Below are 25,161 nucleotides of genomic sequence, written 5' to 3'. Positions count from 1 at the left end.
TGAACCCCGCCAAAATGTGACATTGGGGGGCTGAATCCTCCAAAATGTGACACTGGAGGGTTGAACCCCCCGAAATTTGACACTGGGGGGGTTAAACCCCCATAAAATGTGACACTGGAGGGGTTGAACCCCCAAAATGTGACACTGGGGGGGTTAAACCCCCCTAAAATATGACACTGGGGGATTGAACTCCCCAAAATGTGAAACTGTGGGGTTAAATCCCCCTAAAATGTGACACTGGGGGGGTTGAACCCCCAAAATGTGACACTGGGGGGGTTAAACCCCCCTAAAATATGACACTGGGGGATTGAACTCCCCAAAATGTGAAACTGTGGGGTTAAATCCCCCTAAAATGTGACACTGGGGGGGTTGAATCCCCAAAATGTGACACTGGGGGGGTTAAACCCCCCTAAAATATGACACTGGGGGATTGAACTCCCCAAAATGTGAAACTGTGGGGTTAAATCCCCCTAAAATGTGACACTGGGGGGGTTAAATCCCCCTAAAATGTGACACTGGGGGGGTTGAACCCCCCAAAATGTGACACTGGGGGGGTTGAATCCCCCAAAATGTGACACTGGGAGGTTAAACCCCCCTAAATGTGACCCTGGGGGGGGTTGAATCCCCCAAAATGTGACACTGGGAGGTTAAACCCCCCTAAATGTGACCCTGGGGGGGGGTTGAACCCCCCCAGGAGGTGCCCTCGGAGGCTTGGCTGAATCCTTCCAAAAATGTGACATTGAGGGTTGGCTGGACCTGCCCAAAACGTGACATCGCGGCTCATGATGGTCACAGGGCTCCTGCAGCAGCGCCGGGGCGGGGACACGGCCCTATAAATCCGCCCCAAATGCGCCTTTAGCCTCAATGAAAGGGTCAGGGAGGTAAAGCAGCGTCTGAGGGAACAGGGAGCAGGGGCAGCGAAGTTTTTTTGTTCCGCTGCAAGTTCTTTCAGCCTTCCCAAATTGTTTTTTTTTGGTTTTTTTTTTTCTTTCCCCTTCCCCTCGCCACATTCCGGCTCAAGAGGCGACTCGGCAAAATGAAATATATTATAGGCATCGGAGGGTAAGTGCCTGCTGAAATCGGGGATATTTCGTGTTTTTCCTGTTTAATTTTTGTGTGGAAGGTGGTTTGAGACTTGGGGATTATTTATCTGGTTATAAAGTAATGTCGGGGATACAGGATTTGAGAGATGATGCAACTTGCTGAGTGTTAATTCGGGGTGCTTAAATACAGAGAGCTCTGCAGGGTGACATACACTTTTATATATCCTTTAATATATTTTTTAATTTATACTTTTAGATGTACTTTTATTTTTTATATCCTTTTATATTTTTTTAATAAGATTGAAAGGATGGATGCTGCTTCAGCAGAGTTTTGCAGGGCAGCACATCCTTTCATACAGACTTTTATATATATTTTAGATATACTCTATATATTTTTATATGTTTTTATATATATACACATTTATACTTACACACATCTTTATATATTTTAGAGATACTTTTATTCATAGTTTTATATATCCTTTTATAGGGTTACCAGGAGGGATGCTGAGATGGCAAAAACACCCTCTCAAGTAAATTTAGAGGTCAGAGAGACCAAAAAAAATTATTTTAAAGGCTTCTCTGAAGGACGAAGAGAGGGGGGAAAGCCGTTTCTAATAAAATAGGGTGGTAGCGTATAAAGGGCATTGATTTTCTTTTTAAAAAGCGGGATTTAAAAAACCTGAGTGTGTTTGTGCTGGGACGGAGCGAGAGTGCGGCAGGACGGTTCGGGAAATGGAACAGGGAAGGGAATATGGTTTGTTATAATAATAATATGCCACTGTGGGATCTGTACAGCTCTGGGATGAAAAAAATGAGGAATAAGCCAGGGGACAGGAAGGTTATTCAGGGTTTTTACATTAAACGGGTTACGGGGGTATGAGGGAGCGAGGGCAGCTCGGCGGCTCCATCTTGAGCAGCGTGTCCGGCGGGCCCGCGGCTGTGAGGGGGCGGCCACGGCGGCCCCGCGCTCCCCTCAGGGCCCGCGGCTGTGAGGGGGCGGCCATGGCGGCCCCGCGCTCCCCTCAAGGCCCGCGGCTGTGAGGGGGCGGCCACGGCGGCCCCGCGCTCCCCTCAAGGCCCGCGGCTGTGAGGGGGCGGCCACGGCGGCCCCGCGCTCCCCTCAGGGCCCGCGGCTGTGAGGGGGCGGCCACGGCGGCCCCGCGCGCTCCCCTCAGGGCCCGCGGCTGTGAGGGGGCGGCCACGGCAGCCCCGCGCTCCCCTCAGGGCCCGCGGCTGTGAGGGGGCGGCCATGGCGGCCCCGCGCTCCCCTCAGGGCCCGCGGCTGTGAGGGGGCGGCCATGGCGGCCCCGCGCTCCCCTCAGGGCCCGCGGCTGTGAGGGGGCGGCCATGGCGGCCCCGCGCGCTCCCCTCAGCGCCGCCGTTGCGCGCGCGCGGGAACCGGCGCTGCCGTTGTACGCGGGCGAGCGGGAGCGCAGCGCTGGAAGGGGCGGAGGGGGGGCGCTGACAGCCAATCAGCAGCCGGGGAAAGGGCGGAGGGGGGGCGCTGACAGCCAATCGGCAGCCGGGGAGAGGGCGGGGGGGGCAGTCGCAGCCAATCGGCGGCCGGCGCCGGTGGGGCGGGAAATTCAAACGGGGGGGCGGGCGGGGCTCGGGTCCCTCAGGGAGGGTCAGTGCCCCGCTCCCCTCAGGGGCTCCGCTCCCCTCAGGGGCTCGGATCCCTCAGGGCTCGGCTCCTTCAGGGCTCGGCTCCTTCAGCGGTGCTGTCTCACCGCGGGTCCCAGTGGTTCCCAGACCTGATTCTAATGTGGTTCTTCCACCTCTGTCTCGCCCCGCTCCGTGCAGGGTCACCAATGGTGGTAAAACCACCTTGACCAACAGGCTCATCAAGGCGCTCCCCAACTGCTGCGTCGTCCATCAGGATGATTTCTTCAAGGTAAGTTGAGTCCCCTGTTCCTTGCAGTGTTAATTGTACATTCAGGGCAAGTCCGTTTTGACAGCTTAGGAGCCACAAGTTTTCTGATTTTGTGGGGGTTTTGATATATATATATATTTAATTTTTAAATGACTGGACAGGTGGGAAGATCCTGACCTTTGCAAATGCCACACGAACTTGGCATGACCCAGCTCAGAGCAATCACAGCAAACCACCTTTGAGTGTTAACAACACATTTAAATCTAGTACTGATTTCAGTCAGAATTTACTGTGCTCTACATGAATTATTTTCTCCATGCTGGGATTTTCCTCCTTCTTTTACTAAAGTAAGAATGTGACTTCTAAATGATACTTCAGGATTGAAACAGCTCTGTACTGGTTTAAATACAGAAAGGGGGTTTTACGGGGGAGCTTTGATAGATCTGCATCAGAACCCAATTAAATATTGTAGAGATGAATGCCTGGGAGTGCAGAATGTTACTAAACCCTGCACCATTTCGTGGCAATGATGATATCTGAGGACCCCACCACAGGTGGAAGTCCAAGAGATGCAGGAATGGATTTGGAGCAGTTGTGGGTCATCCCCAAAACATGAAGTGCTCCAGCACCTGCATCTTGTGCTCGGTGTGTCCTGCACAGATTGGATCAGATAGGAGCCCTTGGGGGAAGAATTCTGTTTGATTTTCCATAAAAATCCATAGCTTCGGGTGACTGCCAGCACAGTGAAAGCTGTAACTGAGCGACCAAAGTGCTGCTATGTCCAACTTTATTTTTATTCGAGGAGTTAAAATACCTGTTCTTGAGAAATGTAGCTATTTAACCCATGTTTGCACTTAAAATTCTTATCTATTGATTTACAAACAATGCCCTGTAGTATTTTGCCAACTAACAACGTATCGAGTGATTAACGTAAAGGTCGTTATCCAAAGTGGTTTGAGTGAGCCAAGGGAACTTTCCAGAGCTCTTGGGGTTGGGGAAAGCTGGGAATGTCGATGTTCCTGCAGCCCGAGGTGGGGCTGTGGCTGCCAGTGCCCAGGGGTGGTTGGTGTTGCAGTAGTGGCCAGGTGCTGATGGCATCGTAGGGAACTGATCCCGCTGAGGTTGCAGCAATGTTTTATTGCTCACTATATTTCAGCCACAAGATCAAATAGAAGTCGGGGAAGACGGCTTTAAACAATGGGATGGTAAGAGCAGTGTTCCCTATAGGATGCAGTAATGTATATTCTTTTCCTAAGTATTTCTTTTTCATTATTAAAAGCTTTAACAGTAAATTTCTGTAATTGTAACTTTACCGAGTTCATTCTATTTCATACTTTCGAGCCCGTGGTGTTTGATGGTGTTTGATGGTGTCCCTTTTTCCCACCCACCCCCTTTCTCCCGACTAGTGTTGGATTCCTTGGATATGGAGGCAATGGTGAGCACAGTGCGGGCCTGGATTGAGAACCCAGTGAAGTTTGCCCGTTCGCACGGGGTGAATGTCACACCTGGCTCTAAAGAGCCAACCTCCCAAGATATCCATATATTGGTCATTGAAGGCTTCCTGCTTTATAATTACAAGTAAGGTTTGGAGAACTCTTTGTGGTTTGCCAGGGAAGATCCTCAAATCCCTCGTGCCAGAGCTAAAAACACCTTTTTACTAATTTCCCCTTCCTGCCTTGTTCTGAATTCTCACCCCGGAGGGTTTTCTGCTGTAAAATGTAAAATTAACCCCTGAATGCTGGTAGAAGTGAGGTGAATGTAAGGTTCTTATTTAGGGCACAGCCCTGAAGTCCAGGGGAGTTTTAGAGCAGGATTTGAGCTGGCGGAGGGGTGCAGCTTCCCCTCATCCCCCCACCTTGGTGAGAACAAGGAGATAATCCATTCACTGCCTGGAATCTCTGGGAATTTAGGAACAGTTCTCTCCTGTGCTTGTTTTTAACACTGACTACATTGAGCTTAGTAAGAGGAGCAAGCTGTGGCAGAGAGAACTCCCTGGATTTTTGGGGAAAAACGTGGAATCCCAGAACGGTTTGGAAGGGACCTTAAAGCCCATCCAGTTCCAAGCCCCTGCCATGTGCAGGGACACTTTCCACGATCCCAGAATGCTCCAAGCCCTGTCCAGCCTGGCCTTGGACACTTCCATGAACATGAGCCAAGCAGTTGCCCTGTCCCAGATTTTGCTGCAAACTGAGTTTGGGACGATCTAGGAAGAGCTAGGGTTCCCAGTCCAGTGCCTGATCCTCCACAGGATCCCCTCTGATCCCCCTCAGGACCAGTGGCAGGTGTTGAAACGGGAAAAGCCCCTGTTGTGCCACCCTGATCTTCAGAAAAGAGGTTTTCCGTGGTTTGGAGTTAACAAAACTGTGAGGGAAGCACTTTACCCTTGGGTTGTCTTCAACAGACACAAATCCCATAGAGGCAGAGATTCTTGTGGTGTCTGGGGTGATTTAATGGTTTTTCCTGTCATTAAAAGTGAGATAAACACATTCTGTCCTTGTCCCCTCCCCAGACCTCTGATAGAGCTGTTCGACATCCGCTACTACCTGGCAGTGCCGTACGACGAGTGCAAGAGGAGGAGGAGGTGAGAACACTCCTGGATGTGCTCTGGTCCTTTACATTGCTCTTAGTCATGGAATCATGGAGTGGTTGGGGTTGGAAGGACCTTAAAGGTCATCTCCTTCCACCCCCTGCCATGAGCAGGGACACCTTCCACTACCCCAGGTTGCTCCAGCCTGCCCTCGGACACTTCAAGGGATGGAGAGTTCACAGTTCCTGGGATGTGTTGGTGTCATGAACTGGATTACAGTGGGAAATTTGGATAGAAGTGGAGAAAGAGAGAGAGTTTGATGTGGTGAACTTGGAATTACAGAGTTGTTGGGGTTGGAGAAAACCTCTGAGATCAAGTCCAACCATCAGCCCTTCACCACTGACCATGTCCCCAAGTGCCACATTCAAACACAGGGATGGGGACTCCACCACTGCCCTGGGCAGCCTGTGCCAATCCTTTACAATCCTTTCCATGAAAATTTCTTTTCCTAATATCCAACCTAAACCTCAGGCACTCCTGACATTCCTCTTCCATGCTGTTATTCCCAGTACACGGAACTACACCGTTCCTGACCCCCCGGGCCTCTTCGATGGACACGTCTGGCCCATGTACCTAAAACACAGGAAGGAGATGGAGGACTGTGGTGTGGATGTGGGTAAGTCTTCCCCAAACAAATCCTTCAGCCTTGGAGTTGGAATTTAAGGAATTGGGTGATTTAATTCGAGGAAACTTTCACTGGGATGATGCAGGGTGCTATTTTTGCTCCCAAGTTGTAATCCTGGCCTACTTTGGATAAATACAGGCAGTTTTAGAGCTAAGAACTTATGCCCTTTGCTTTGTACTCTTTAGGACTTAGAGGGGATAAAAATATTTAAAAGAAGGAATTTGTAATGGAATAAGGATTTCACAAGGCACTGTGTTTTCAGGATGGTTCTGTTTTTCCAACAGAAAAACCAGTTGTCATTTGGGTCAATAAAATACGAAATATTTTACAACTAATCTCCCAAAATCTTGTTTTGATGGAAAGCCCCGGCCTGACTCCCCCTTTTTTCTCCCAGTTTATTTAGACGGCCTGAAGTCGAGGGATGAACTCTACAACCAAGTCTTTGAAGATATTCACAACAAGCTCCTAAATTGCTCATAGGTAACTAAAATCCAGAGGGCTGGAACAGGAGGGACTGTGCTGGGAACAGCTTGGGTCTCACCCTTTTTCCCTTCCTGCTTTCCAGGGTCTGGGGAGATCTGGAAGATCCGTGTACAGCGCGATGTAAATAATACTTTGGAAGTGGGGATGGGGGTGATTCGTGTGAACTCCTCCCCCACTGCCCTTTGGCAAGTCCCTTCTGTATATAGTTGAAAACTGAGGATAACTTATTCCCACCAGATGGACAGGATCACCTTGGTGGGGGTTTTTTTGTAATTGTTTTATATTCCACTGGCTTACAGACAAGTTGGAAATGGCATTTTTATAGCAGAGCAGGTAGAGCTGTGCTGGGAAAACGAGAGAGCTCCTGCTTGGGTGCTCCTGCAGACAGGAAGGCTTCGTGCAAGGCTTGTTTGTAAAATCATCTCTTCAATTCAGTAAAAATCCACTTCGGTCTCCTCTTGATGTCCTGATTTAATTCAGCACTCAGCTTCATTGCAATAAAAATGGATATGAAGCTCATCCAAAACACAACAGCAGCCCCCTTTTCCTGGGTGTTTGACATTCCAGCTACGAGTGGCTTCAAACCTCCTTCCACATGCCACTGGCTGTGTGCTCACACGGGCCCCCAGCCTGGGAACGGCTCAGTTTGAATTGAAATCCATGAGGTGAATTGGGGGGATTTCTCAAGGAATGAGAAATAAAAATTGTGCTTTCCTAGGAACCATTTCAGGCATTAATACTGAAACCATCCAAATTTCAGCTTGAGAGGGCAGTGCCAGGGGAGCGACACACTGAATACGTGTGATGCCTGCCCATAGGAAACCTGTGGGATGAGCACTGGGAGCTCTCAGGCACTGAAATAACTTGCCTGGGGGGACCCTTCCCAAGGTTTTGGGGCCTGAATTAGAAACAGTGCTCTGGAAAAGCAGCTGCCACAGATTAGTGAGGAGTCACCCAAAAACCCACCAAGGCGGGGGCTTCCAGCCTGGTGCTGCAGCAGAGGGGAGCCAGATCCATCTCCTTGTCCTCGTCTTACACCGATGATCTTCCAACACTCCTGAGCAGGGATCCCATGGCCAGAAAGGGCTCTGGGTCCTGCTGGCACCCCCTGGCTTCCCCAGCCCATAAAAAGGGAGATTTCCTGGTGTGCAGCACCGAACGTGCCTGGGGACACCCAGCCCACTCTGATTACACCATTCCAGGGCCAGGGACGCCCTGCTGTGAGCTGTCACCCTCGTTCCTACACGGAGCATTTCCCAGGGCTCAGCTCCCTGGCAGGAACAGGAGATCCCAGGGGGATGCAGCAGTGGCTTCTAAGGGGGTTCCCTGTGCCTTCAGGGGTCAGTTTAAACTGTGCAGAAGCATCCGGGGTTTGAGAAGACTTATAAGGGAAAAGCCCTTGCTCCCACCTCCTGCCAAACTCTGGGAAGCAGAAATTGAAGCCTAAAAAAGGCATTTTGGTATCTCTGTCCAGAGAATGAAACGTCACGGGTTGGCGGCAGCTCCGCCTGCAAAGAGGGGACTGGAGCAGAAGATCCCAGTAACGTCACAGCACTGGAATCCCCCCGCAGCAGCACATCCCGTTCATTCTGCACACGAGTTCCTACAGGCTTTAGGATTAGTAGACTCATGAAATCATGAATCACACCCCATATTCTGCTTTTTTAGAGCTATTCTGGTGTCATTTTGTGCATCCACGTGGGTGAGATTCCCCTGCTGCTCTGGGGCAGTGCAGCTCCTTGGCCGGGGTGAATGACCAGTGAGTTCCAAGAGCCTTTTGGGAGTGTGAAACCCAAACCCTCAGCACGAGGAGAATCCGGGAAGGTTTCTCACTATGTGAACTTTGCCCGGCTCAGGAACAGCCGGGCCTATAGGATTTCCATACATCCTTTCACCCACTGCCTCTGCCGACAGAGCTGGGGCTCCATCCAAATCCGCACCCCAAAGCCTCCCCAGCCCCCCAGGACACAGTGCCTGCATGGGGCAGGGTGAGGGCTCAGCTGTCCCCACACCATGGCCAGAGCCCGTGGCTGTGCTGGACACTGGGACAGCCCCAGTGACGCCATCGCCCGTGGGAGCCAAGAGCCTTGGCAGGGAACACCAGGGCAGATTAAATTATCAGCAGGTCCACGTGTCCCATGGGTGGGGAGGAAACCTACACCTGTTGGGACGTCAGCAGGGACAGGGATGTGGGGCACAGCCCCGATCCCCAGGGAGCCACAGGGGCCGCAGCAGCGCGACAAATCCGAAATGGAGCAAATGCCCTGAGCCCGGGGCTGAGCCGGAGGTGAACCCACCGTGGCCAGCCAGGGGGACGCCTGCCAGCCCTGGGATTTGGCTGGTGATTCCCCAGATCAAATGCAGCTGGATCTTGGCTCCATGGGGCACAGGCAGTCGAAAAGCCCTCGGTGCTCCCAGGGGAAGCCTGATCCCTGCTCTGGTGTTCTCTGGAATGTGGTGCTCTGGGACCTGGCTCCCCCTGTCCCCAGGAGTGAGGGATCTGAAGCAAGAGGGCCTGGGGGCTCCGCCAGTCTGGGAACACCCCACAAACCATCCCTAGACCTCCCGCCATGCCCACAGTGAGCTCACCCACCAGCATTGGGGCTCATAAGCAAAAAAAAAGCCTCTTCCCTCCCAAATTAAGGACAATCTCTGAATGGGAGCCCAGCCCAGGTTGTCACCATGTGGCACATCCTTATCCCCCTCCCAACCCCTGTTCCCCCACAGCAGGAGCTGAGGCAGCTGCCCCGCTTCACAGAAACCTTTATTCTGGGACAAGGGGGAACGAGGGCTGGGACAGGGGGACAAGGGGTGCAGCACCCCGGGGGGAGTGGGGGGCACAGGGACCACCCGGGGGGCTGAGGAGTGCGAGGCCACGCAGGGATCAGTCCTTGGTCCCAGCCCACACGTGGCTGCTGCTGTAGTGTAGAGGGGGGGGTCTGCCCACCAACCCCCCCCACGGGGCGCTGGGGCAGCTCGGGGACCCAAGTGGGGTGGGGACAAACGGCCCCGAGCGCGGCAGCGGTGACGGGGAGCGCGGGGACACGAGCCAGGCAAGGAGCAGCACGCAGGAAACCAAACCCCGGGGCAGCACAGCCCCAGCCCCCCGAGGTGGGGGCTCTGGGGAGGCACAAGCCCCCCCCGCACGCCGGCAGGGCCGGGGGACACTGACCGGGGGCTCCTGGGCAAGCGGGGGGACCGGGGAGCGCCGGAGCCCCTGGGGCCGGCCGGGTTAGCGGATGCTGCCGTCGCCCTCGCTGCTCTGCAGCTTCTCCCGCTCGATGGACCACACCAGCTCCTGCACAAACTTCATCTCCGAGGCCACCTGCTTGGCCAGGGCCTCGTAGTGATTCTCCAGCTTGCGGTAGCGCCGCTTGAGCCCATTGGCCGCCTGCACCACGCTCTTGGTCTCCTCCTGCGCCTGCTTCTTCAGCGCCTCCGTCTTCTGCAGCTCCTGCCGGATCTGCCGCAGGTCCTGACTGATGCTGTCGTTCTCCTCTTTGTACCACGACTCCTTCTCCTCGTAGATGGACAGCAGCGCCTCGATGTCCTCCTGGAAGGACTTCTTGTTCCTCTCCAGCTCTCGGAGGCTCTCCTCGGCCGCAGCCACCTCCTCCATGACCTTGGAGAAGCGCTCGAAGTTGATGTAGGTGTTGTTGGGGGGCATGCTGGAGTGGGATTTGATGGTGTACTCCTTCAGGCGCGTGGTCTTCAGCCGGCGCCGCTCGGGCTTCTTGCAGCTGTCCTCGTTGCGGACATTCCTCCTCTTGATCACCTGTGGCAGGGACAGTTGTGGCTCCAGCACCCACCCACGGACCCCCAGCAGTGACACCAAACTGGCCCCACGGGGGTGGGGGGAGCAGAAGAGACCAAAAAGTGCCGATTCTTTAACTTCTCACCTTAATCCAAGGGTGCTCCAGGCTCTGGGCGATGGTCATTCGCTTCCTGCAAACACAGCAAGGCTGGGATCAGGGCAGAGGCTTTGCTCCTCTTTCCCTGTTAAAGCCCTGGAAAAGCGACTGGGATCCTCTGATCACCTTTGGGGTCAGGCTGAGCCTGGACAAACTCACTGCACTCAGGGCCGCCCCAGGCAGGGCTGCATCCAGCCCCCAGCTCCCCAAACTGCCTCCCAAGAGAAACACAGGCAGAGGATGCCTTGGGAACCTCCCAACCCCACTGCTCCTTCCCAAACCCTGAGCCCTGGGGGCCCAGCTCAGCCCTCAAACCCTCCCAAACCCCAGTGGAGCTGCTGCACCCTCCGGGGGAATCTGAGAATTCACCCCACGCTGGTGCAGGCAGGAGAGAGGGAGCTGCCTGTACACAGCAGGTTGGGCAGGGGGGGCTGTCCCCTCTCCCAGAGGAACCCCCAGCTCTGCTCCCCATCCCTCACTTGGGGTCCTTGACGAGCAGGCGGCGGATGAAGTCCTTGGCCAGCTCGCTGGTGTTGCTGAAATACTCCTCGTCGAAGTCGTAGTTGACAGCAGAGATGTTGGTCAGCGTCTCCTGCTTTGTCTCCCCCAGGAACGGGGAGGCTCCGCTCAGCCTGAGGAGAGAGAGGGTTGGGATACCCCAAAAATGCTCCAGCCCGAGGTGGGGGGCTCATCCTGCAGCCCCGTCCCCGCCAGACCAGCCTTATACTCACAGGATGTAGGTGATGACCCCGATGCTCCTGGAAGAGAGAGGAGGAGGAGGCTGAAGTCACACAGAGCTTTTGGCACGAGGGGAGATCCACCAGCACGAGGGGATTGGCTGCTGGAGCCATGGGAAGGGGCTCGGGAGGGGAATCACTCACCACATGTCGGCCTCCAGCCCCAGGGGTTCGTAGTTCACGATTTCCGGGGCTTTAGAAGGAAAGGGGAGAAAATGGGTTTATTGTGGGGAAGGAAACCTGGCCCCATGGACACATCCTGGCAGCAGCACCAGGGTGCTGGGCATCTCTCCAGGATTAATCCAAAGCTTTCAGCAGCCTGAGGAGCCCCCAGGAATGCTCACCCACAAACTCCGGGGTCCCAAAGATATTCTTGAACTCATTCCCAGCCTCGATCTTGTGGGCAATCCCGAAGTCGATGAGTTTGATGCGAGGGTTTGGCACGTTCTTGTCCAGCAGCATGATGTTCTCTGGCTGTGAGGGGAAAGGAGCTGGGTCTGTCCCTACACACCAACCTGTGGGAGCTGCCCTGGGCTCCTCATTCCAGAGCAGAGGGTGTGCCTCAAGCTGCGAGAGACCCCAAGCACCAGCCCCACTGCACTGCAGGAGTGCACTCGTCCCCACTCCCCAGCGCTGATTCCCAGAGCTCACCTGGGAGTTTATCCCCGTTCCCAGTGCTGAACACGGGGTGTCTGCAGCTCCCAGAGCTCACCTTCAAGTCGAAGTGGGCGATGCGCTTGGAGTGCAGGTAGTGCACCCCGTCCAGGATCTGCTTGAGGAACTGCGTGGCCTCCTCCTCCGTCAGGGATTCCTTCTCCGCCAGGAAATCGAAGAGCTCCCCTCCGGACACCAGCTCCAGGATGAGCACCACGTCCGTCTTGTTCTCGAAGATGTCGTGCAGGGTGATGATGTTGGGGTGCTGGATCTCGCGCAGGATGTCCACCTCGCGCTCGATCTCCTCGCGGCTCACGCCCCTGCGGCTGGACGACAGCCGCCGCTTCTTGATGAACTTGGCCGCGTATTCCAGGCCCGTTTTCCTCTCGCGGCACTTCCGGACGATGGCGAATTGGCCGCTGTGGGGTGTGGGGAGGAGGTGAGGGGGGGAGAGGATGTCCTGCACCACACACTGGAAGCAGCACGAGGATGGGGGACGGGAGGATGCACGGTTTCCCCCCAGGAATGCCAAGAATTGGGATCTGGTGATTCCCGCCTGCTCCCGGGCTTTACGCACCCTGGCACCACCCAGGATGGAGGAAGGAAATTCCTCCCAGGAATGTGGCAGCTGCCAACCCTCCCTGGGCTGTTCAGGTGCTGCTGTGGCCAGCCAGGGTGGGAGATGCCCATCAGCCCCCTATTCCAGCCAGGAGCCCCCAGGAGCAAATCCCAGAGCCCAGTGGTCCCGGAGGACCATAAAGCTCTGATGGAGAAGGCCGGTGGAGGGGAAATGCCTGAAGTCAGAGTAACTGCACCTGGACCTGAGACTCCTTTATACCTTCATACATCCCTGGATCACGGCCAGGGACACACACATCCCCCCAGGGCAGAGTGAGATCCATCCGTGGGCACCTCATCCCTCCCCATGGCTCACAAAGAACCACAGCCACAGACGGACAAGAGAACCTGCAGCAACCCCTGGAAGTTCCTCTGCTTTGAAAAAAAAACCACTTAAGTGACCCACAACGCTTTTGCTGCCCAAGTGCCCGAGGAGGAGCCATGGCATGGGGCTGGTGCGGCCGAGGCAGCGCTGGAGGATCCCAAGGCAGCTCCCCCACTGCCGCCTCTGCATCCCGGCTGATTAAATCCCATCTGCAGGCACTGAGTCACCCTGGATCCCTCCCACAGGCACAGGGCCAGGCGCAGCCACCGAGGAGGGCCGGAAGCTGCCAGCCCCGGACGGAGCTGAACGGGAGCTCCACCGGGAGCGACGTTAATTAACACTTTATTTTAACCTCTGCCTGCCAGAGGTGCCTGTCTCTGCACAGCTCCAGCCCTGCTGCCTGCAGAGGGGGAACCACAAAGGATCCAGCAGCTGGATCCAGTGAAGGTCCCGGCCCAGTGCTGGGGCAGGCGGTGCAGCGATGGAAGCCCCCCCAGAACGCAGTGGGATGTCCCTCACCTGCCCAGCTCTTCCCCCATCTCATAGAAGTCCTCCACGCTCTCCTGGCGGAAGGTGGACATGGCTGCGGGGCCCTCTGGAGCGGGAGCCACCCCAGTGCTGCCAGCGCTGGATGTCGGCAGAGGGGAGCAGCCGGGGATCAACACCTGTGGCACCGGGAAAAAGGGGGGCTCACACCAACACCCAGCACAGGGATCCTGGCTCCTCGGGGATGCACAGCCCCAGGCCGGGCAGGCCATGGGGCAGCTGTGGCCGAGGTACGGGTTAGTCCTGGGGATGCCCCCCGGTCTCACCACACCCCAAAGCGCGGGGGACAGAGAAGGGAAGGGGGCCACAGCTTTTCCCTGCTCCACAGGCCCCGCACCCACTGTCCACCCAGTCCTGCTCATCCCTTTCCTGGCCCACTTCCACTCCTATCCCAATCCTTCACGGACCCTCCCTGCCCCACAGCCCCCCCACCCAATCCCCCACAGGCCCCACACCCACTCTCCTCCCAATCCCTGCACATCCCTTTCCTGCCCCACAGCCTCTCCCCCTTCCAATTCCTCAGAGCCCCTCTCACACCCCCCAATCCCTCCCCATCCCTTCGCTTCTCCACACCCCTCCCATCCTAATCCCTACGCCTCCTTCTCCAGCCCCACGGCCCCTCCCAATCCCTCACAACCCCTCCCAATCCCACAGGCCCCACAACCCCCCACTCCCTCCCTACACCCCTTCCCCGACCCACAGCGCCTCCCAGCCCCACAGGCCCCACAACCCCCTCCCAATCCCTCCCTTTCCTCCCCCCACCCCACAGGCCTCAACCCCCACACACCCCTCCCCACCCACTCCACCCACCCTCCATCACCCCTCTCCCACCCGCACAGCCCCTCAACCTTCCCCTCCCGCCCCACATCGCCCCTCACAGACCCCCCTCATTTTCACCCCTTCCCTCCCAACCTGAGCCGCCGCCGCCGCCCGCGTCGCCGCCGCCACATTCCACCACAGCAGGCCCCGCCCCCTTCCCCACACGAAGCCACGCCCACCGTTACGTCACTCCCATTCACCGGCAAAACCTCGCCCACCATTGGTCACGCCCACCCTTTGGCCACGCCCACTTTCCGCGAGAGGCCACGCCCCGCCCAATGGCGGGGCGGGGCCTCTCGCGGAAAGTGGGCGTGGCCAAAGGGTGGGCGCGCGCTGTTGGCGCCACAGCCTCACCCCCACCAGAGGGCGCCACCCTCGTCCTTCAAAAAACCCTAAAAAACAAAAAAATTTCCACTTTTCGTCACCATTTATCCAATTTTATTAATTCCAGTGGCACTAATACAGGCGGCGATGGGCACGACGGACAGTCACGCTGCAGATAAGGCATCCTCACCCTTTCTGTCTCTCTTTTCTCTCTCTGTCTCCCCGTTTTCCTCATCCTCCTTTTCCCCCCCCACCCCGGGCCATTCTGCAGCAGTAATTTTTTTTTTTTTTTTTGAGTCAAATAAATACAGAATTGGGCAGTTCTAGTGGAAAATGTTTTAGTTACAATGGCAAAGATGAGTCATGTGCAACACAGAAACCTATAAGGCTTTTTTTTTTTTTTTCTTTTTTTTTTTTCCTCATTTGTTTTCCTTATTTGAAGTTCTCAAAATCACTATGAAACCCATTAATTAACAAGATGGTGCTCACGGGCGTCTAAACCCTCTCCGCATGGGTGATAACGCTAATTAATTAAATTTTTCCTGTTCTCCCAGAGTTCCATCAGTTTCATTAGAGTTTGTCCAGGAAGTTGTCCAGGGCAGGGATGCCTTCCTTCAGCCCTTTGCGTTTGCGGGTCTCGGCCACCACCTGACAGGGTCGGCTGGCGCTGTCGAAGGGGTCCCCGGGCAGGATCTGCCAGTGGTCGAAGACGCACTGGGGGAAAGCCTGGCCCCCCGTGTTAGACCTCAAATCTGCTGTGAAACCTGGGAGGAAAACAAGAGAAAAGGTGAGGTGGGACGGGAATGATCATAGGTCGATGTCACTTCCATGGATAGACCAGAGGAACCTAGAGCAGCTCCCAAAAACCTCCTGAGAGCCTAAACAGTGTGAGGTGGGGATGGAAAAAAGGCTTCAGAAGACCTTAGAGCCCCTCGCAGGGCCTAAAGGGGCTCCAAGAGAGCTGGAGAGTGACTTGGGACAAGGGCTGGAGGGACAAGACACAGGGAATGGCTTCCACTGCCAGAGGGCAAGGATGGATGGGATATTGGGAAGGAATTCCTCCCTGGGAGGGTGGCAAGGCCCCAGCACAGGGTGCCCTGGATCCCTGGAAGTGTCCAAGGCCAGGCTGGAACACCCTGGGGTCATGGAAGGTGTCCCTGCCCATGGAAGGACGTGGAACTGGAAGACCTTGCAAAGTCTCTTCCCACGCAAAATAATCTTCAACCTTGGTCTCTTCTCCCAAGCAACAAGTGAGAGGACCAGAGGAAACACCCATAAGTTGTGCCAGGGGAGGGCTGGAGATTAGGAAAAGGTTCTTCTCCAAAAGGGTGGCCAAGCCCTGGCACAGCTGCCCGAGGCAGTGTTGGAGTCCCCATCTCTGGAGGGATTTCAAAGCCATGAGGATGTGGGGACATGGTTCAGTGCTGGTGAACAGCTGAACTCAAGGATCTCCTGAGCTCCTTCCCAAGGCTCTCCCTTCTCCCTCCCAGGCTGGCTCCAGGACTCACCGAAGGACTCATTGACAGGCAGGTAGGCCTTGACCACGAACATGGGGGTCCCAGCCACCTGGGTCTCCTCAAACACGTGGCCACGCTTCCTGTTGAGCACCCCGTAGATGCCTCCGACCACCTGCTCCGGGCACTACAGGAGGGGGAGAGGAATCAGGACTGCACACCCCCCTCCGTGCCCCCCACCCCTGCGGGCTGGCAGGGGCTCCTCACCTGGATCTCCACCAGGTAGATGGGCTCCATGAGGCGGGGCTGGGCGGTGAGCACGCAGGCGTAGAGGCAGCGCCGGGCCGTGGGGATGATCTGGCCGCCGCCGCGGTGGATGGCGTCGGCGTGCAGGGTGACGTCGTGCACGTCGAAGCGCACGGCGCGCATGTTCTCCTCACACAGCACCCCCTGCGAGGGCACAGCGGGGGTCAGACACCACCAGCCCAGGGCAGGCAGCATTCCCAGACCGGGGTGCTGCTCCCCGGGCTCACAGGAGCTCCATGGAAGCGGTTCCTAGAGCACCAAGGAGCCGCTTGGCCACTCCACCTCCTTGCTGAGGGATGAACCTTCAAACCTACAAAGGCTGGACTCGTGCAGGTCTTTCCCAACCTAAGGGTTCTGGGGAGCATCAGCTCCCACCTCTGGGACACCACTGCAGCATCCTCAGGATCAGCTCTGAGGTCCAAGCCACAAGAGCTGACACACATTTATGGTGCTGAAACCCAAATATTTGGCCAGGGAAAACAGGTTTTTTGTCCCAGTAATGTCAAAGAAATTGTTGGTTTGGAATCTCCTTCAGACTAATAGTACACAGGAAAATTAATCCTTCCTGTTGCTGTTCCCAGTCTGTCATCTAATCCTGCAGTCCTCTCCTGTCTAACCCTGAAAAATAATTGCCACATAAGGCCAGATCTCCATCAAGACTCTCAGAGCACCTTGCCCTCTGATGCCAGTTGTGCTCTTCACCTGGACTGTTCCTTCCTCAGATGCTCCATTTTGCTCCATGAGAAGCACAAAAACGTTCAGTTCATGGTGCTACGATGGGTTTCTTTGCAGTGCTGGGAGAAACCTCCGAGGCTGAGTGTGCCTGAACTGCTACAAGACCTTCACTCCAGCTGCCACCAAGTTTTGTTTAACTTACAAGATGCTGAACTACAAATTTTTTGCAGCGTGACCCTTTTTCCAAACGAACGGGAGGATGAGCAGAACCACGGGCACCACCCAGACCAAGACCCCAGTCCTCACCTCCTTGGTGGCCCACTGGAAGCCGGCCACCACGCTGTCCTTGATCTCGTTGAGGTACTGCACTCCCTTGGTGATGTCGGTGAGGATGTTGGGGCCGGTGCCGTCGGGCCCGAAGCACCAGATTTTCCTGGCCTCGGTGACGTCCCACTCGTACTTCTCGGCCAGGTACCGCGCCCGCTGCTTCAGCTCCTGCCGGGCCGACACCTCGCCCTTGTCGATGTCCTCGGCCAGGCCATCGGGGAAGGGCCGGGCCTTCATGTACAGCCGGTTGTGTTTGTTGGGGGACTTGGAAAGGCACATCACGTTGGACTCCTCGCTGACCGTCTCGCGGTAGGACACCACAGGATCCGATTTCTGCGGGGACAGAGAGGGGGCTGTGAGGCACCAAACCCCAGCCAAACCCCCCCGCCGAGCTCAGCGACCACTCAGCCTCTCTACCTTAATGGGGATGCAGGCGTGGTCCTCCTCCAGGTCCTTGAGGCAGATCTCCAGGTGCAGCTCCCCGGCGCCAGCGATGATGTGCTCCCCAGACTCCTCAATGATGCACTGGGAACACCAGGAACAGCAGGTGAGGCTTCGGAATGAGCCACAGCCAGAAACATCAGCAACTCTCTGTGTCGTGTCTGACCCACAGAGCTCCTTCTAGATGCTCTTCCCACTGATCTGGGAGTGTCACAGCACCAACCCAGGGTGCAAGGCAGCACTTTGACAGGGCTGGGACCAACACTCAACTCAAGGCTTTGCCAGGCCTGGAGGCAGCAGGCTCGGCACTTGTCCCCCTGGATCCATTCTGGCCACTCACCTGCACCATGGGGTCAGACTTGGCCAGGCGCTTCAGCCCCTCCACCAGCTTGGGCAGGTCGGCCGGGTTCTTGGCCTCCACGGCCACGCGCACCACGGGGCTGACGCTGAACTTCATGACCCTCATGTTGTGGGCGTGCTCGAAGGTGGTGATGGTTCCAGTCTTCACAAGGAACTGGTCCACGCCGACCAGCCCCACGATGTTCCCACAAGGCACGTCCTCGATGGGCTCCACGTAGCGGCCCATCATGAGAATGGTCCTAAAAGCAAAGGTGGGTTAGTGAGGTTGGGAAGGGGAGCAGATCCCACTCAGCAGGACTTGCAGCCCATAACCAAGCACATTGACAGGCCTCAGACACAAAAAAAGTCCTAAGACAGCACCACAACCCCAAAGCACACCCCAGCCAGGACATACCTTTGAATTGGCTTCAGGTACAGATCCTCCTTCTTGCCAGGTGTGTAGTTTGGTCCCATGATTCTGACTTTCAAGCCAGTTGAGACGAGACCAGAGAAGACACGGCCAAAAGCGTAGAAACGTCCCTTGTCGGAGGTTGGCACCATTTTGGAGATGTACATCATCAGGGGGCCTTTGGGGTCACAGTTCTTAATGCCTGGGAGGGGGAGAGAGAGAGACCAGCTTAGCCCAGAGTTACTGATGTATCTGGCACCAACCCCAAAACCCCCACAGGGGACCTGCACCCACTGTCCCAGCCCAAGAGCTTCTGTCTAGACAAGAGGAAATGGAGAATGCCTTTCCACTGCCAGAGAGCAGGGATGGATGGGATATTGGGAAGGAACTGTTCCCTGGGAGGGTGGGCAGGCCCTGGCACAGGGTGCCCAGAGCAGCTGGGGCTGCCCCTGGATCCCTGGCAGTGTCCAAGGCCAGGCTGGACACTGGGGCTTGGAGCAGCCTGGGACAGTGGGAGGTGCCCTTGCCATGGCAGGGGATGGGGCTGGATGACTCTCAAGATCCCTTCTAACCCCACCTGTTCTGTGATACAATGGAAGATCACACCACCAAGAGATGTTTTCAATACATCCAGGCTCAGCTGAACCCTCTGGCTACTCTCAGGTTACTCAGCCAGTCCTCCAGAACAGAGCTGTGAGCCACTAAACCTGTTTGGCCCATGCTACAAAAGCCACAGACTCAAGAATTCCAGACACTCCTGAGTCGTTCACGTGGAGAACAAGCCAGTTAGAAGTGTGCTGGAGCTGAGGCCTGGCTGCAAAGCAGCAACTCATCCTACCTATGGCAGCCTCATCGTCGGGGGGGCCCTCGTAGAGCAGCTCGCAGCGATACTTCTGGGCTGTGACGGGGGAAGGCAGGTGGATGGTGATCATCTGCAGCAGGGCATCTCCAGCTGGCAGCCACCGCCTCATCACGGCCTGGGCAGAGCAGCAGGACCCAGTCAGAGTGTTCACAGCGGGGATTCACCTCCCCGTCCTTCCCCACCTCCCAAGTGGGTTGATGTTGACACAACTGGAGCAGCACAACTGCTCAGCTGCTCCCCAAAGGACTCAGACCAGCCTCACCTTCAGCAGGGGTTTGCCCTCCTTGTCCTTGTCCTCACTGTCCAGCTTGATGTCCAGTTTCTCAATCAGTTTAGCCGCCTCTTCCTTCTTGAAGTTCATGATTGCATCGAAAACCTGCAACAAGAGCAGCCGTTGGCAGCGCTGCCGTGACCCGCTTTGGATCTGCAGCGGCACCGCTGCGCCTGCAGAGAATTCCTGTTCCTCCCCAGCGCCCAGCCTCCCTCCAGCAGACACAGCCCATCTGTCCCAGAGTACCCAGATGTGTCAGACAGCTGAATTTCTTCAATCAAACAAGTCAGGTCAAAGTGAAGAAATTTTCCATCATCACGCACGGAACGGATGCGGAGAGCGGGAGGTGCCGGCCAGGGAGGAACCCTGAGGAACTCACCTTGAAGATGGGGTCAAGGATGAGCTGGCAGAAGGTCCTGGGCAGTTTCTTTCCATCAGGGCTGGTGGCAGATTTGCTGAACTTGCCGGTAGCAGGGTCAAAGTATCTGCAGAGAGAAGGAAATCAGACAACTGTCCGCGCTCAGGTCAGCTACAGACACGTGGCTTGTTCTGCCTGCTCAGGAAGAGGCGTTCCTTGCCTTCCCTCTCATCCAGGTTTCCAGCACTCACCAAAATGTTCTTAACTCCTGTTAAATCAGGCACAACCACACCCTCCCCCTTCACCCACCCTCTGCAGTGTCAGGCTGGAGCCATGCGGAGCTGATCTGGAATTCCAGTCACCACCATTCCCTCCTCACCTGTCTCCCCACAGCTTCTTCATCATGTCCTCAACTTTCTTGGCGCGCTCGGCTGGGCTGAGCTGGGCATCTCCCTTGGCAGCAAACTTTGCCACGTACATCTCAGCAAACTGCTTCAGGGTGAAGGCCCAGCCGTGCAGGCCCGAGCCGAAGCCCACGGTCCCGAGCACCGGGTCAATCTGAGAGGGAACAGCAGAGCTGGGTCAGGGGAACAGCTTTGAGTCCACTCCATCCCAAAAACATTCCAGTACAAAGAGTCTTGGACACTGGGACTCTCAAGCAGTTCTGTTCCACTGACCACCTCTGAGGTCTGGGACAGGCACCATTTTAGCTTGGCACCACAGAAGTGGGCTGGTTTTGCTCCACTCTCACCAGGTGTGTGCTCAAACAGCTTAGAACCACATGCAGGCAGGATTCCCATCCTTCCCAGGAGGATCGGGAAGGCACGGACACCTCCAGCATGCAGGGATACAGCAAAAGCTTCTTCTCAGAACCTGTGCCCACATCCCTGCTCCCTTCCCAGGAACCCAGCAGGAGCAGAGCAGGTGGGAAGGGACCTTAAAGCCCATCTCATTCCACCCCCTGCCATGGGCAGGGACACCTTCCACTATCCCAGGTTGATCCAAGCCCCATCCAACCTGGCCTTGGACACTTCCAGGCATTGGGCAGCCACAGCTGCTCTGGGCAACAATCCCACCTTTTATTTGCTCAGGCCTTGAACAACAGCTTTGGGAGGGGAGCCAGCGAGAGCCCCAAGCCCAGGGAGTTCAGGCACCTTCGAGATTCCCCCTTCACCTCTCCGCTTGGGATAAGGAATGATCACTGAGGAGGGAACTGCTCCCTCTCCCCAAGGTGGCTCATTCCAAGCCCAGCGCCCAGAGCCTCCCCTCACCATGATGTTGCCCATGGGGCCGCTTTCTCCCTCTCCGTAGGTGGAGATGATGACGTTGACGTTCTCCACGATGCGCTGGAAGGTCTGGTAGAGCTCTTCTGGCTCCAGCTGCAGCTCCAGCAGCGCCCGGTCCATCTTGTTCATCATCAGCACGGGCTTGATCCTCTCGGCGATGGCCTGACGCAGCACAGTCTCTGTCTGCACGCACACGCCTGCCAAACACAGGGAATTAGTGGGGAATTAGTTATGCTCCTCTCCAAATTCCCCCAAAACTGCTCCAGCTGCAGAAAACCTTACCAGAGACACAGTCCACGACGACCAGGGCACCGTCAGTGACCCGCAGAGCTGCAGTGACCTCTGAGGAGAAGTCCACGTGCCCAGGGGAGTCAATGAGGTTGATCAAAAAACCAGAACCATCCTTGCTCTGCTTGATGAAGGCCAAGTCGTTCTCAGAGAGTTCATAAAACAGAGAAATAGCTCTGAAATACAGGAGGAACTATTAAAATTATGATCTGGGTTAATCCTCCCTAAAGCTCAGAAACATTCTGCCCCACACAAACAGCTGCCACCCCTGGATGTGGCACCCAGTGCTCTGCTCTGGTTCACAAGGTGGTGACTGGTCACAGGTTGGAGTCAATGACCTTGGAGATCTTTTCCCACCTAAATGCTGGGCTCCAGGATTTCCTGAAGTGTACTCGTGGGAGACAATGTGGGAGATAACAGAAGCACAGGCTACAATCTGCCCTTCCTAAACCATGACATCCTCCAGCACCCCAACCTCCTCCAACTCTCTGCAGTTCTCAAGCACCCAAAGAGGGTTCCATTCCCAAATGAAGGACTTAGGCTTTTTCTACTAATCCCATCTATGTTCTCCACCCCTTTTCAGGACCCTCAGGATCCTCACAGCCACCAGGTACATCCCCAGAGATGCTCCCAAGAGTCTCCACACCACATCCACAGGACATCCAACAATCCTGGTGCTAAACTGGGAGGGGGAAGCTGCTGCTTCCCCAGTGCCCACCAAGGAATTGCTCAGTGGCTGAGCAGAAGCCAACCAACACTTGGTGCATCATTCAAGACCCTCAGGAGCACGAGATGAGCTTCTGGACTAGAGCAGAGCCCGACAGCATCTTCTTCCACCTCCTGGATGAGTCAAACTCCCCGGAGCTCAGCTCAGGGAACACCAGGAGCCTGAAGGGAGGGCACTCACGTGGATTTGATGGTGATGCACCGTTCCTGCTCGTCCTTGCGGGTGTCGGTGAACCGGGTCTCCCCGGCGCGTGCCGAGGCAATGATGCCGGCCTTGCACACCAGGGAATCCGTCAGCGTGGATTTGCCGTGGTCCACGTGGGCGATCACGGACATGTTCCTGATGTTGGCCTTTTTGTCCATGATGGCCCGTATCTGGTCTACTGTGAAGTTCACCTTGAGGGAGGAGATGAGGGGGACTCAGCGTGTACGGAAACAGCTCTGGCAATTCCAAGGAATCCCAATCTCCCATAAACATCTGCCATGGTCACGGTGACACCAACTTTGCCTGGGTGACAACACAGCCCGCAGCAAAGGCACCGCAGCGGGGCTGCGGCACCAACCCCTCCCTGCCCCAGTGTCCCCCAAGCCGCGGTGTCAGCGGGTGCTGGGCGCAAAACGTCCCCAAAACCGAGTCCGGGCAGGTGCCGGTGACAGTGACAGCCCAGACCGCAGCGTTACATAAGGCACGACCGGCACCGCAGCGCCCCGTCCCCGGCGCCACCACCGCGCTGCCACATCAGCGCGACCGCTCCAGCGCCCCGCGGGGCAGCGGCAGCCCCGGCACCGACACCGACGGCTCCTGCCGGCGCCGGGGGTGACACTGCCGCCCGGGCCGGCCCCCTCCCGCCGCCCCACCCTCTCCCCGCAGCCGCGGCCCAGCCCGGCAGCACAGGCCGCAGCCGCCGCCGTGGGATCCGCAGCGCTCGCGGAACCGCCATCCCCGGCGATACAGGAAGCGCGACGGCCGCTCATCCCTCCGGGAGCGGCGGCGGCCGGCGGGGGCTCACCATGGTGGCGGATGGCGGCGGATGCTGCGGGGCGGGGGGGTCGCGGCAATGGCGGTGGCTCGGCCCTGTCTCGCTGGCGAGCGCAGAGCGGGCGGAAGAGAGCGCTGACGTCAGCCGGCGCCCTCTTATAGGGCGGCACCGCCGGGGGGCAGGGCCTGCGCCGAGCGCGTGCGCGGTCGCGCCGCTCTATCCGGCGGACTCTATGGTCGGGAGGCTGTTCCGCCTCGCCGGCACCACGTGCGTGTCACCGCGGCTGCACCGGGACTACAGCGGGGCGACACCGGGGGAACAGCGACCGGGCTGCAGCGAGGGGAACGTCCCCCCGTCCCGCTGCCGGTGTGGGAACCGGCCCGGGGCACCGGGGTCGGTGAGGCCGCCCTCGGAGCGGTGAGAGCCCCGCCGCCGGTATCACCGAGCGGCAGGCGAGCACGAGGGCTCGGCCACCGGGAGAAGGCGGTAGGGCTGAGCCCGCTGTCAGCGTCGGTGGCAGGCACCGGTCCCGGGTACCGGTGGGTCCGGCCCGCCCCGCCCCGGTCCCGCAGGGTGCCCGCACTGCGCACGCTCCGCGCGTACCGGGGGTGCCGGTGCTGCAGCGCCCCCTGCGGGCGGGGAGGAGCGCGGAGGCACCGGGACCGAGCGGGGGGACCCGCGGGACCGGCACCGGCCTGACCCCCCCCCACCCACCGGGCAGGGGCTGTCACGGAGCCGCAGAGCTCGGGCTCCGAGCCGTCGCCGTGCGCCCTCATCGGCGTTAAAGCTCACAAAAATCATGGAGTCATGGAATGCTCTGGGTGGGAAGGGACACGAAGGAACATCCAGTGCCACCCCTGCCATGGCAGGGACACCTCCCACTGTCCCAGGCTGCTCCCAGCCCCAATGTCCAGCCTGGCCTTGGGCACTGCCAGGGATCCAGGGGCAGCCCCGGCTGCTCTGGGCACCCTGTGCCAGGGCCTGCCCACCCTCCCAGGGAACAATTCCTGCCCAAGATCCCATCCAGCCCTGCCCTTTGGCACTGGGAAGCCATTCCCTGTGCTCTGTCCGTCCGTCCTGTGTCCCAAGCCTCTCTCCATGTTTCTTGTCAGCCCCTTCAGGCCCACAAATAGGTCACCCCAAAACTGCTCCAGGCTGAACAACCCCAATTCAGCCTAAATCCAAGACACTGTCCCCAGACCGCCTCACCGGCAGCTCCCAAATTCCCAGCACATTCCCAGCCTGCCTGTGTCAGGCAGGGACAGACAGGACAGCGATGGAGCTACACCCAGGATGGATTTGGCCCTGGCTCTCCCACCGTGACAGGATGAATTATCGGCCTTTGGGGTTTCCATAGCAATCCAGGATTTTTAGCACCAACCCTGGCTTTTGCCAGCCTGGATGGGAAAGCTGGGAAACCTGATTAACATCCTGGTCTTCCAGAGAAACTGTTAATTGCCTTTTCGTTTAATTAGTATGTGGGGTTGATGGCAAGGAAAGTGCTGGAAAACCTCTCCCAGTGCAGCGTTTCACCCCAAACACTGGAGTTACCCCCAAAGATCATCGAGTCCAACCCCTGGCCCTGCACCAACACCCCAACAATCCCACCCTGTTCCAGAGCGGTGTCCCAATGCTCCTGGAGCTTTGGCAGGCTTGGGAATGCGCCCATTCCCTGGGGAGCCTGGGCAGTGCCCAGCACCCTCTGGGGGAAGAACCTTTCCCTGAGATCCATCCCAAATTCCCCTGACACAGCTCCAGCCGCTCCCTGGGCCCTGTCCCTGCTCCCAGAGAGCAGAGATCAGAGCTGCCCATCAGGAGGAAGCTGCAGACTGTAATATATTATCTATATCTATAATTACACATATTGGTATTATTATCATTATTACTATAT

At 56.9% G+C, this 25,161-nt stretch overlaps 3 protein-coding genes and 1 non-coding gene across 4 annotated transcripts; 1 reads left to right on the top strand and 3 right to left on the bottom strand.

The window, feature by feature from the left end:
* Positions 1 to 869: 869 nt before the first annotated feature.
* Positions 870 to 7,069, top strand: NMRK2 (nicotinamide riboside kinase 2). The gene is made up of 8 exons (XM_068996861.1): positions 870 to 1,062; positions 2,850 to 2,940; positions 4,076 to 4,124; positions 4,326 to 4,497; positions 5,429 to 5,500; positions 6,016 to 6,122; positions 6,526 to 6,611; positions 6,697 to 7,069. The coding sequence occupies exons 1-7, from the start codon at positions 1,037 to 1,039 to the stop codon at positions 6,609 to 6,611; spliced, it is 603 nt and encodes a 200-aa protein (XP_068852962.1). The 5' UTR covers positions 870 to 1,036; the 3' UTR covers positions 6,697 to 7,069.
* DAPK3 (death associated protein kinase 3) lies at positions 7,068 to 14,408 on the bottom strand. Its single transcript, XM_068996860.1, has 9 exons — positions 14,318 to 14,408; positions 13,379 to 13,524; positions 11,975 to 12,335; positions 11,607 to 11,736; positions 11,407 to 11,455; positions 11,257 to 11,283; positions 11,005 to 11,157; positions 10,514 to 10,559; positions 7,068 to 10,389 (listed from the first exon to the last, which is right to left on the bottom strand). Exons 2-9 carry the CDS (start codon positions 13,438 to 13,440, stop codon positions 9,847 to 9,849), a joined length of 1,371 nt encoding a protein of 456 aa, XP_068852961.1. The 5' UTR covers positions 13,441 to 13,524; positions 14,318 to 14,408; the 3' UTR covers positions 7,068 to 9,846.
* Positions 14,409 to 14,632: 224 nt separating this feature from the next.
* Positions 14,633 to 23,444, bottom strand: EEF2 (eukaryotic translation elongation factor 2). The gene is made up of 15 exons (XM_068996818.1): positions 23,301 to 23,444; positions 22,472 to 22,686; positions 21,559 to 21,740; positions 21,262 to 21,473; positions 20,370 to 20,548; positions 20,012 to 20,117; positions 19,624 to 19,737; positions 19,338 to 19,476; positions 18,506 to 18,701; positions 18,092 to 18,350; positions 17,728 to 17,835; positions 17,290 to 17,643; positions 16,270 to 16,452; positions 16,057 to 16,189; positions 14,633 to 15,312 (listed from the first exon to the last, which is right to left on the bottom strand). The coding sequence occupies exons 1-15, from the start codon at positions 23,301 to 23,303 to the stop codon at positions 15,119 to 15,121; spliced, it is 2,577 nt and encodes an 858-aa protein (XP_068852919.1). The 5' UTR covers positions 23,304 to 23,444; the 3' UTR covers positions 14,633 to 15,118.
* LOC138099884 (small nucleolar RNA SNORD37) lies at positions 19,886 to 19,954 on the bottom strand. The gene has a single exon (XR_011146778.1). It is a non-coding gene; the product is annotated as a small nucleolar RNA SNORD37 (small nucleolar RNA).
* Positions 23,445 to 25,161: the final 1,717 nt, after the last annotated feature.

Source organism: Aphelocoma coerulescens, chromosome 28, assembly GCF_041296385.1.
Source record: "Aphelocoma coerulescens isolate FSJ_1873_10779 chromosome 28, UR_Acoe_1.0, whole genome shotgun sequence".
Classification (NCBI taxonomy): domain Eukaryota; kingdom Metazoa; phylum Chordata; class Aves; order Passeriformes; family Corvidae; genus Aphelocoma; species Aphelocoma coerulescens.
This window is presented reverse-complemented; position numbering and strand designations above follow the sequence as displayed.

Coding starts and splice junctions, on each gene's coding strand:
- NMRK2 (XM_068996861.1), top strand. CDS start 1,037: ATGAAATATATTATAGGCATCGGAGG. Junction 4,125..4,325: donor CGGCTTTAAACAATGGGATG/GTAAGAGCAGTG, acceptor TCTCCCGACTAG/TGTTGGATTCCTTGGATATG. Junction 5,501..6,015: donor GAGTGCAAGAGGAGGAGGAG/GTGAGAACACTC, acceptor TGTTATTCCCAG/TACACGGAACTACACCGTTC.
- DAPK3 (XM_068996860.1), bottom strand. CDS start 13,440: ATGTCCACCTTCCGCCAGGAGAGCGTGGAGGACTTCTATGAGATGGGG. Junction 12,336..13,378: donor ATGGGGGAAGAGCTGGGCAG/GTGAGGGACATC, acceptor CACACCCCACAG/CGGCCAATTCGCCATCGTCC. Junction 11,284..11,406: donor GGGCTGGAGGCCGACATGTG/GTGAGTGATTCC, acceptor TCTCTCTTCCAG/GAGCATCGGGGTCATCACCT.
- EEF2 (XM_068996818.1), bottom strand. Junction 20,118..20,369: donor AAGAAGCTGTGGGGAGACAG/GTGAGGAGGGAA, acceptor TTCTCTCTGCAG/ATACTTTGACCCTGCTACCG. Junction 15,313..16,056: donor GCCTGTCAATGAGTCCTTCG/GTGAGTCCTGGA, acceptor TTTTCCTCCCAG/GTTTCACAGCAGATTTGAGG.